General features: G+C 43.0%; 1 protein-coding gene across 1 annotated transcript; it reads left to right on the plus strand.

Moving 5' to 3' along the window:
- Positions 1 to 1,827: 1,827 nt before the first annotated feature.
- Positions 1,828 to 12,418, plus strand: LOC119319477. Its single transcript, XM_037593953.1, has 4 exons — positions 1,828 to 2,062; positions 2,197 to 2,312; positions 8,742 to 11,743; positions 11,901 to 12,418. Exons 2-4 carry the CDS (start codon positions 2,292 to 2,294, stop codon positions 11,902 to 11,904), a joined length of 3,027 nt encoding a protein of 1,008 aa, XP_037449850.1. The 5' UTR covers positions 1,828 to 2,062; positions 2,197 to 2,291; the 3' UTR covers positions 11,905 to 12,418.

A 12,418-nucleotide genomic window follows, 5' to 3' on the forward strand; every position in this document is an offset into this window, starting at 1 on the left:
ATCGGTGTGGTTGTTTTTGTAATACAAAGCTAGGTAAAACCCCTTTTTGGAGGTTAACCGTTAATCGTGCATTTTAGCAAGGTCTTCTCCACGGACCCGCTCCTCCTCGTATTCCTCCACGAGCAGCGCCCACAGTCACCTTCCCTCCCCTCCTTCCCATGTCGCATCACCACTCCTCCTCCCAGTCTCCGCTGGCGGCCTCCCCTCCCCCACCCTCTCCTTCCCATGGCCTACCTTCTCCCCGCTGCAGCGACCCTCCCCTCCCGAATCCGCTCATCGCGCCTCCCAATCTCCCATGCCCGTGGCGCTTCTTCCTCCCCCTCCTGAGCCCTAGAGCAGCAACAAGGTCTCAAATCCTCACCCTTATTTCTCGTTGTAGAATATCTGAGTCCACTCCATCCTCATTTTGGAGCCATCTTCTGTAAATATAACAAGCTTCCATCTCAGGAAGTACCATTTGTGTCTTCTTGACTTCCTTCAGATGTGACGAACACAATCTGCTAGTTATCACATCTCCAAAGTTTTCCATCTCGAAAGTGGCCGGTCTGGAATTTCACAGTTGGGGGATGCCAAGCTTGACACTACCACATTTGAGCATTTGTATGTAATACACGCAGATTAGCCTAACTAGGAGTATACACTAAAATAAATTTTGCATTTTAGGAGGGGGTCCCATGGGCACGCACACTGGATCCCCATCCCTGCGAACAAAACCAGCAGCATATGTCTCCGTACCTATGAGCTAACCTCTGGCTCGAAATGCTATCATTTGCCCCAACAGTTTCTTGACCTTAAGTTGTGACATTAGTTCCCAAAGGATATGGCATCCTTCCTGTGCTAAGGCCTCCTTTGGTTTAGAGGAATTTCATAGGAATTTTAGAGGATAGGATTCTTATAGGATTTTTTCCTTTAGAGCCCTTTGGTTCATAGGAATGGATTCCTATTCCTACATAGGATTGGTTCCTACAAGATATCCTATTCCTACTCATAGGATTTGAGATACATGTCATCTCATTTCCTACAAGATTCCTATTCCTATTCCTACTCATAGGATTGGTTCCTACAAGATATAGGTTCTCAATTTCACGCTGAACTGAAGGAAGTAGTAGTCCAGGTTAGCTCTTAAAATCTACTCCTGCTTGCAAGATCAAAGAACTGATTCTCCTTCAATAAATTTGCCTTCATACATTGTAATTAGCTTTTCTGATAAATGCTTATGGCTGATTATTCGCTCACCATGTCTGCATTAATTTGCTTCATATCCTCTTAAGTTGGCATCTATCATGTCCTGGTGAATCTGATGGTGCAGGCACGACTAACTCATCTGAAGATGCAACCTCACGATAACATTACTTTCTGAGGATTAGTATCCTGCCTGACGGACCATTTCTTGTGTTTTGCTTTCCAGTGATGGTCTGTGTTGTCGTTAGGAAGGCCAATCAGGATATACGTGCAGCAGACGACTGCTGTTAGATTTTACCGGCGCGCTGAAGCATGCCTTTTGTTTTCAAGTCGTTGTGATATTGGTAAGAGAGTAAGAGTATGTGGTCCAAAATGTAATTTACTCTTATGGCTATAAAAATAAAATTATATAACTTGATCTACTTTAATACCCTTTCTCACGCGAGTTTATTATTGGTATTCATGGAAGTATCTATATGAAAAAAAGGAAGTATTTAGGATTATATTTTAGGTGCAGCCTCTATGCCGGAAACCACACTGCCTGTTACACAAGGGAATCGTAGCCCATACATAAGTTGGCCAAACAAAGCAAACAACCCAGATTTGTCTTTACCTTTATATCCCTGTGATCTTTAAAGCAGCAAGCAAAGAATCTGATGATGGATGTGGTGTGCAGAAGCAAAGAATTCACAGCTTTTGCTTTTGAGAGAGAAAGCAAAGCACGCACAAGGAAAGCAGCTAATGTGTATGCATTGCATATGCATGGGCCGTTTCCCATGCTAGCTAGTTCAAGGAGAAGTGACGCGAGGGCGTGTAACTTTCAGTTTGCTTGTGTAGCGTATCAAGGTCAAGACTTCTGCCAGTGCAGCAATTAATCAAGGTAACTACATCAATCCTTTGCAATCTGCAGATTGATTAAATTGCTTCTCCAAATCTATACCTTCCTTGAACAAAGCATCATGTCATAACTTCTCCAAATGACTGTGTCGGTCTCTTGTGCTTTATTTATGAAAGGAAGGAAATTGGATCTGGAGATTTCTGTAGACTGTTCTACGGGTTAGATATTCGGAACGGAACTGCTGACATTGGAAGGATTGATTCGATTCATCATGCCTATGTCTATACCAGAGGTATGTAGTTCATCACGCATGCTCTTCAATCCTTAGTGTTTAATGCTGCAGATTTGTGACTTACTTGGTTCCTTTAGCTAGTGAGCTCATCTGACCAGGATCTTCATTAATTAGTTGTGTTCCTCCGTAGGAGCTTTTTCATTTTTAGTTAGAGAAAAGTATACTTTTCGTCCCTCAACTCTTGGCCGAGTCTAAATTTGGTCCCTCAACTTCGAAACCAGACAACTTGCACCCTTAACTATTGAAACCGGACAAGATTCGTTCCTGGTCTTGGTTTTGACCGGTTTTGGAGCTGACTCACTCCGGTTTTGACCGGTGCTGACTCAAATTCGCGTAGTTTTTTCAAATCCGTGATTTTTTTAAATTCACGTACATTTTCATATGTGCCCACTCATTGAAATTCATGTACTTCATTCAAAAATTATTATTTTTAAATCTGTAAACCTTTCTGAAATTCGTGTACCTTTCTCAGTTCGTGTAATTGTTTCAAATTCGCGTACTTTTTTCAAACTCTTTATTGTTTCTAATCCATGAACTTTTCTACAATTCATGTGCTTCCAAAAATCCATGCACCTTTTCCAAGTTAGCCTATTTTTCAATATTCGTGTAATGTTTTCATGTTCGCGTACTTTTTTTGAAATTCACGAATCTTTCAACAATATTCGTGTAAACCTTTTGAAATTCACGAATATTTTTCAACTTCGCATTTTTTTCAAATTCGCGTACTTTTATTCTAGTTCGTGTACTTTTTTCAAATTCAGATATTTTTCAACAAACCCACGTACATTTTTCAAGTTCGCATATTCTTTCAAATTCACATACCTTTATTATAGTTCGCATACTTATTTAAATTCACATGTTTTTCTACAAAACCACTTACATTTTCAAGTTCACATATTTTTTAAAATTCGTGTATTTTTATTCTAGTTCACGCACTTATTTAAATTCATGTATTTCTCTACAAAACGCGTACATTTTTCAAGTTCGTGTATTTTTTTCAAATTTGCTTACTTTTATTATAGTTCGCATACTTATTTAAATTCACATGTTTTTCTAAAAAATATTATGCGGATTTGGAAAAAGTATGTGAATTTGAAAAAATTACGCAAACTTGAAGAAAGTACTTGGATTTGGATAAAGTACACTGATTTGAAATATACTGTTGGGATTCGCCGGATTATCACTTGCGCCTCCGTAAACTCGCAAGAGAAGTGGGCTGGCGATTTTCTGGAAGACCGTCGAACACACACACTCCATTCCTTGTCAGAGATAAGTACACAATACATTTTACATTTTGGTCCTTGCCAAACTTCTATTTTTACTTACAGGTACTACCAACACTCCCCCTCAAGATGGGGCAAATATATTTATGAGCCCCATCTTGCTACATAGTTTTTCAAAAGATACAACACTAACACCCTTTGTTAATACATCTGCAAGTTGATTTTCAGATCTAACAAAGTCAACTTGGAGAAGTCCCTCGTCTAGCTTTTCTCTTATGAAATGTCTATCAATTTCGATGTGTTTAGTTCTATCATGCTGGACTGGATTGTGTATTAACTTGATTACAGCCTGGTTATCACAAAAAAGTTGCAGTGGTCCTCCATCAAAAAGCCTAAGTTCAGATAATAGTATCCTCAACCACATCAATTCACATAGTCCTGAAGCCATGGATCTAAACTCTGCTTCAGCAGTAGATCGTGCCACCACACTTTGTTTTTTGCTCCTCCAACTAACAAGATTACCACCAACGAAAACACATTAGCCAGATGTAGACCTTCTATCGTCTAGGCACCCAGCCCAATCAGCATCAGTAAAACCCTCTACTTTTAAGTGTCCATGATTAGAAAATAGAATCCCTCTTCCCGGACAACCTTTAAGATATCTTAGTATTCTGTGCACAACATCTAAATGACTTGATCTCGGGTCATGCATAAATCTGCTCACCAAGCTAACAGCATAGGCAATGTCTGGCCTAGTGTGTGATAAATAAATTAACCGACCAACTAACCTTTGATATTGATGTTTGTCCACAGGATCACCAGAATCTGCTCGAAATAGATGGTTCTGCTCAATTGGAGTTGTCGCTGGTCTACAATTTAGCATGCCAGTTTCAGCGAGTAAATCAAGTACATATTTTCTTTGCGATAAGTAAATGCCTTGTGATCCATATGCAACCTCAATTCCCAGGAAATAATGAAGAAAACCCAGATCCTTAACTTCAAATGACTTGGCCAACATCTTCTTTAGGAATGCTATCCCATCATCATCATTGCCTGTGATCACAATATCATCAACATACACAATAAGGATGACAATCTTGCCACTCTGGTACTTAAAGAAAAGGGTGTGATCTGCATTGCTTTGTCGATAACCAATAGAGCATATCTCCTTTCTAAGTCGTCCAAACCATGACTGTTTCAAACCATATAGAGACCTTTTCAGCCTACACACTTTACCCTCCGTTTCTTGTGTACCAAACCCAGGGGGAATCTCCATATAAACCTCTTCTTTCAAATCTCCATGAAGAAAAGCATTTTTAACATCCATTTGAAATAACCTCCACTTATTATTTGCAGCTATAGATATGAGAGCCCTAATGGTGTTCATTTTCGCCACTGGTGCGAAGGTCTCATCATAGTCCACTCCATAAGTCTGACTATACCCCTTTGCCACTAACCTGGCTTTATATCTTTCTACTTTTCCCTCTGAATTTTGTTTTACAGTAAATACCCATTTACAACCAACAGCCCTTTTGTTAGGAGGAAGAGTAGTGAGTACCCAAGTATTATTTTTATCAAGTGTTGTCATCTCCTCTATCATAGCAGCTCTCCACTCCGGATATTGTTTCGCCTCCTGCCAATCACGTGGTATAGGTAGAGTGGAATCTAGTGCATCTATAAATGATTTATATTGGAAACCCAATGATACATATGAGACATAATTAGAAATATCATATTGAGATAGATTTGATGGTAACTTCCCTGCAGTGGAACGTGGCTGCTTTCTGCGAGCGATAGGAATATCTAACTCATCAACTTGAGGAGATGACTCATGCACATCTGATTGTGTCACACTTGGCAAGGTTTCTTGTGCTTGTATTGCAGGAGCTTCTTGAGCTTCATGATCACACCTAGATGGAATAACTTCCTTCTTAGATCGGTTTCTCCTTTTATACACCTGAACTTCTTGTCTTCATTTGGTTTAGGCCACTGTCTCCTTTTATACACCTGAACTTCTTGTTCTTCATTTGGTTTAGGCCACTTAACAGCTTCATTTGATTCATCTCGTAGCTCCCCCTGTGTCCGTTTCTATTCAGCTTCTGATGTACCTTCATCTTCATCGTCATACATATCTGCAACTGGAATCACTCCAACAATCATATTCCTGGATGCTGCTTCATTATATTCTTCACCTTTATCTCCCCCTATCTCGTTGTCCAGATCTGTAGCATCATTAACATATAAATCAGGAAAGACATCAGTTAAATCTACTGATTCCCCATAGAAAGGTTCATGCTCCCTGAACACTACATCCATGCTCACAAACATCCGTTTCTCTGATTGGCACCAACATTTATAACCCTTTTGTTTTCCAGAGTATCCCACAAATACACATTTCATTGCTCTAGGGTCAAACTTGCCAACTGATGGTCTATGATCCCTCACAAAACATACACATCCAAATACCTTTGGTGGCACAACATATGTGGTTTCACCAGTTAGACACTCAAGAGGTGTCTTGTTATTGAGCACCCGGGATGGCATTCTATTCATCAAATAAGCCGCTGTCATCACAGCTTCAGCCCACAAATATTTAGGAACATTCATAGCTAACATGATACACCGGGTGATTTCTAAGAGATGTCTGTTCTTCCTTTCAACCAACCCATTCTACTGGGAAGTACCTGGGCAACTAGTTTGATGGATAATCCCAAAGCTTGACAGATACTCATCAAATTGGTTATTTACATATTCTGTACCATTGTCAGTTCGAAATATTTTCACCGTGCATCATATTGATTCTTGATTAGGTTGTGGAAATCCTTAAAGCATTCAAACACGTCACTTTTATTTCTCAGTACATAAACCCAAGTAGTCCTAGTGCAACAGTCAATAAATGTAACGAAAGATTTGTATCCATAAAGTGACCACACCCCACTAGGACCCCACACATCTGAGTGGATAGTTTGAAATGGCACCATACTTCTATGATCAGATGAAGTATATATACTACGGGTTAGCTTCCCATACTGACAAGCATCACATACTAGACTTTCTTTGCAAATTTTATTATAGAGATTAGGATACAACTGACCCAGGGTGTTAAAGGATATGTGTCCCAGCCTGCGATGATGAAGAAGAAATTCTTCCAATGGTGACTGAGATAGCACAGCAGCAGCCATAGGTGCCATATCATCATCCAATTAGTATAGACCACCTCGCATAATTCCTGTCCCAAGGATTTTCCAAGTCCCAAGTTCCAGGAATAAACACCATGTTGGGAAGAAGATTAGAGCACAATTAAGTTCTCCTGTAATGCAGCTGATGGATAGCAAATTGATTGGGAATGAGGGAACATGTAAAACAGATGATAGAGTCATATTTGGGCAACATTTAACTGTGCCTACTCCCTTAATACTCTGGCCAGAACCATCAGCAAGTCTAACATTTTGCCCTGTAAAATCAGGAGTATAACTGCAGAAATCCTTATATGAACCGGCCATATGTTTAGACGCACCAGAGTCTATTAACCACTGTGTACCAGTCTCAAAATAACTTCCTTTCACAAATTTCGAAGTATTACCACAGGGGTTAGCAGATGTAGCAAATATCTTGGTTGTTGACCTTTCATCAATGATTCCTTCCTTGAACCGAAGCCACTTCTTCAACTCATCAGTAGTCATTTCGACAGTAATAGTCTGAGATTTTCCATCATTTTTAGTTGTCCCCATTGCACTAACATCAATAGGACGTGCTGCCCGACAGCGATTACAGACACCTCGGAATGCAAAATTTACATTCTCACATCTTGTATTTGGACACAACCAATCCCCCTCTCGCTGCCATGATTTTGCAGTACCACTACCACATCCTTTACCTCTACCTGAACCATCGTCCCTTTGCTTACCAATCCCGGAAAACAGAGCCTGATATTTTCCATCCATAACGCTGCAAATTCCCTGGCCTTCCACTACCAGAATGCACACCTTCACACAATCACTCACAACTCCACTACCAATCGAAACTTACTCTGACCTTCACAGCCTCAATTGCACACTGCTCTTTGGTCTACTGCTTTGTTCTTCTCTCCACTCCAAGGCAGCAACAACAACCCACGAACAAATTCAGATTTAGGCAACACACCTCTTCTCTACTTGTTGAAGCCACAAGTCATCTTCATCTTCACTACCTCACCAGTTCACCTTTTCTCTGCTCGCACACACAGCAGGCACCAGGCACCTCCCTTTCTTCTCCCTTGCAACCTACCAGCAGCCACAGTTGAAGGGGACCTCACCTTCTACCTTCTCTACACTCCTCCACTGCTCCTCCTCTGCCACACAGTTCCACCAGTAGCAGCAACAGCCAGGACAGGAGCCCTTCCAAGCAGCAGCCGCAGCCACACCCCACAGAGCAGCAGCAGATCCAGATGCACCAGTAGCTGCCCTTCTCCTTGGTCAATCAGCAGCAGGACAGCAGACCAACACTCAGCAGTTCCCGCAGCACCTCCTGCGCCTCCTACTCTGCAGCCAGCTCGCCCAGAACGCGCCCACAACCGCCTCCTCCTCCACGTCGCGCGCGCGCAAGAGCAGCCTCCTCTCTTTCCTGACCCCGCCAGGCCCAGCCGCCTTGCCGGCGAGGGACTACGCCACCACCGCCGGAACGCCAACCTGCTCTGATGCCATGTTGGGATTCGCCGGATTATCACTTGCGCCTCCGTAAACTCGCAAGAGAAGTGGGCTGGCGATTTTCTGGAAGACTGTCGAACACACACACTCCATTCCTTGTCAGAGATAAGTACACAATACATTTTACATTTTGGTCCTTGCCAAACTTCTATCTTTGCTTACAGGTACTACCAACATATACACAAATTTAAGAAAATGTGCAAACTTGAAAAAAGTATGTGGGTTTGGAAAAAAAAATACAGGAATTTGAGTTAGCTCAGTCAAAACCGGGTGAGTCGGCTGCAAAACCGGTCAAAATAGAGTCCAGGGACGAACCTTGTCCGGTTTCAATAGTTGAGGGTGCGTGTTGTCCGGTTTTAAAGTTGAGGGACCAAATCTAGACTCCGTGAAAAGTTGAGGGACAAAAAATATACTTTTCTCTTTTAGTTATGATGCAACTTGTAGTTTGAAATGAAAAGAATTAAAGAAACAAGGATAAAGTGACGAACCTTGTTTGATATTGTTATTGCTGAACATTGCAGGAGATCAAGATCCAAGCAAAAAACATCGATGCTGCAGCAGGGGAGATAATTGGCGTTTTGGAGGATACAAGCAAAGGAAATGTGATCTTTGTCAATGGTTTGTATGGGTTTGGGGCATCAGCAGCACTCAAGGCAGTAGCACAACGTCTGAAATCATCAAAATCAAAGTTTGACAGGGTTATTCATGTGGATTGCTCGTTGTGGAAAAGCATGAGGGCCCTGCAAAAGGCAGTTGCGGAGGAGCTGGAGCTTCCGCCGTCGGTGATGGCCATCTTCGATCGGTTGGACGAGGAGGATGATTTCAGTGGGATAGATGAAGGTTCTCGACGGGTGATAGCAGCTATTAGCACAGAAATCTTCAAAAATCTCATTAATAGTAGATTTGTGGTGATATTTCACAATGGGAGCAACGAATACATTGATCTGTACGAGTGTTGTGGTGTCCCAGTATTATCAGTTTTGAGTAATAAGGTGCTGTGGACATGTCACGGGAGGTTTCGCAGCTGTCCTGGTGACTTCAATATAATGACGCATACTGATGTCGTTATCGATTATTCTGATGATGATTGCATCTGCGATGAAGCATTATTGGAAGAGGCCAAGGAGATTGTCGCTTATATGTGTATTCCAGAGCCTGACATGAACCATATGATTGTTGAGAAGTGCTTTCAGTACGTCTGTGCATTGGGTTCTCGATCTACCTTGTCCTTCAAGTGGGAGAACCATGCTTCAATCTACTTGGTATGCGATGGGATTATACAAGGGCAAGGCGATACATCAGCATGGGTAATTGCCGATGCTCTACAGAGAAACATGTGTTTGAATAGTCTTCTACAATGGCCTAATCACCTTCGTCGTCACCTGCTTCATGACCGCTGGGTTTTGGTGCAACCTGATGAGGTTGGCATAGTGCTTTCTGATGTGACATCCTTCTTCGCCGTACCAGATACTACATACCCTGTCCGAATGACGACATTACCAGATGGCATATTCCAACATTCGCACAGCAGCAAGCTTCGTGTGTTACATCTCTCTGATCACAGCTTCAGTTTTGAATCGCCTCCCTTCCTGTGTTGCAGCCAGCTAAGACTCCTCCATCTGAACAACTGCACAAATATCCCATCTGATAAGCATCCAAGCCACAACGAAGACATGTCATGCTTCCAGAAGCTATGGGTGCTGCACCTGAGGTATACAAACTGGTATCGATTACTATCAGAAGAGATGATGAACTTCATGGCTGACCTCAGGGAGTTGTATGTGAAGGGAGTCAAGGGTTGGAGCATAGGTGATTTACGTGGTAGGGGACCTTCCCTTGTCAAGGTCCACGTAGAATCACGGTACTACTTTATTAATCATGCACCATTCCCTGACCTGTCCAGCGTAAGCTTCCTCAAGACGATCATCCTTTACAATTGTGTTGATCTGGAACAAGTTGTCCCCGGCGTGCTGCCCCCATCGCTTGAGTCATTCACCTTCAAAACTGGAAATTGTGGCACCGACATATCTAGCATTTCCTTCCGGGGTTGTTCTCAGTTGAAGAGTATACTACTAATAGGAGTTCTAGGGAGCCTTGAGGAGCTGGACCTCTCGGGCACAATAGTGAAAACCCTTGACCTCAGGGAAGTGAGAGTCCGAAACCTCAAACATCTCATCTTGCTGGGCTGCGAGAAGCTCTGTGCAATATTATGGCCATCAGAATACGGCATGACAAAGGTTTTGGAGGTACTGCACATCGACACCATACGATATACATCACCTGGCCAAGCTAATTGGGAAGAAAAACCCAGGGATCCTATTGCAGCTATGGGGTCATCATCTATTCTTGTTGCTACTGCTACAGAGCTGGGCATCAGTCCACATGCACCATTTGAAGTTAAATGGTACATCTCTACAACGGATACAAGGATCCTTAGGTCGCTTGAACCAGTTAAAAGATATATTGAGCACAGTCATGTATATATGGAAATGGGTTCATCTCCTACAAGTGGCGCTACTGTTGGTGACAGTGAAGTTGCTCAAGGAATCCGGAGTCTGTATCAGCCTGGTAATTATTTATATGCAAGGGATGCCTTCTTTCAAAGGGACCTACAGGCTGACGCTGATAATGAAGGTGCAACCAGCTGGATGTGGGATTGCCCAGCTAGTCCTACTCCAAGGGCCCAAGACTTGTATCTTCACATACATGATGAGCAGGAGGTGAAGAGGGGACTACTACAGCAAAAACAGAGCAACACTCAAGGAATTAATGTTAGCGCTGTTTTCCCTGGTTTCATAGTTAACAATGCTCGGATGCTTCACGTGCATGATAGCTCATCCGTCACTTGCATCACATGCCCACAACCACAAGGTTCATGCTGGAGGTGGCTTGAATGGTGCCGAGTCGAGAGGTGCCCCAAGCTAAGTACTGTCTTTTATACTCCCCAACCAAGTGAGGGTGATAGCTTCTGTTATGAGTTGGCCACATTCTGGGCATCTGAACTCCCAAAGGCATGCTACATCTGTGATTGGAGTGCAATACGTATGTTTTCCTTTGCACACATAGTACTATTGCACCTGGACTATTGCCCTAGGCTCATACATGCGCTTCCCTTGTCCGAGTCTGTGGACACTTTGCCTCATTTGGATACCCTGGAGATTGTGTGTTGCGGTGATCTAAGGGAGGTCTTCGCTTTGGACCCTAAGCAAAAGTGGCAGAGAATTATAAAATGCCCCAAGCTAAGGCGCATTCACCTGTACGAGCTCCCCAGCCTGCAGCACATCAGTGGGAGCAGGATGTCCGTGCCCAACTTGGAGACCGTCAAGATCAGGGGCTGCTGGAGCCTCAGGAGCCTACCAGCCGTCAGCAGAAACAACGAGAAGCTGCCTAGTGTGGACTGCGAGAAGGATTGGTGGGATAACCTGGAGTGGGATGGGGTGGAAGCGAACCACCATCCTTCACTCTATGATCATAACCACTCGTCGTACTACAAGGCCCAGCAGCAAAGAGGCACAGTACTAAGGTGAGATACATATGACCTATCTCTCTTTTCATGGCTAACTCTCTTGGAGTGCTAGGCTGCATGTTTGACCATTCTAATTTGTACTGCTCTAGTTAGTGTACTCCTATGTGTAGTGAACCAATCATCTCATTGCCAATTTGTTTTCGCTGCACTGTAGGTAATCAGTTCCTTCCATGGGACATGAGCGTCGATCCTGTCATCCTGTGGTGCTCCCTACGCAGCGGATGTCTTTGCTGCAGTGTATCGTTTCATGTTGCTTTCCCTACTTCATGTTGTTTTGATTGGTTTGGTTGCGCTTTTGCATCTGCAATGCCAAGGTGCGGAGCCTTTGCAGCTGCATGGATCTGCGTTGCCATGGTGTGGTGGTATCATCCTCAGAGTTTGGTTTGGTTTGATTTGATTTGATTTGATTTGGTTGGCTTGGGCAGCTCCGCTCGATTGAGCCACATATGCGTCAAAGACTCAAAGTAAGCATCCATCATCTGGTTTGATAGATGATGCGTGTTGCAAGCTTTGAGCAAAATAGAAATGAATAAGAGAGTGCATTCAGCCTGGGCAGTATGAGCGTCCTGCCAGCTCATGCTGCTTAGATGCATGCTGCTCCTGTGTGTTTTGTGTTGTGGTGCGTGATTTGTAAGCTATGGACTGATTGTTGTAATAATGGTTGAACTATTA

The sequence above is a fragment of the Triticum dicoccoides genome, chromosome 6A (assembly GCF_002162155.2).
Source record: "Triticum dicoccoides isolate Atlit2015 ecotype Zavitan chromosome 6A, WEW_v2.0, whole genome shotgun sequence".
NCBI lineage: Eukaryota > Viridiplantae > Streptophyta > Magnoliopsida > Poales > Poaceae > Triticum > Triticum dicoccoides.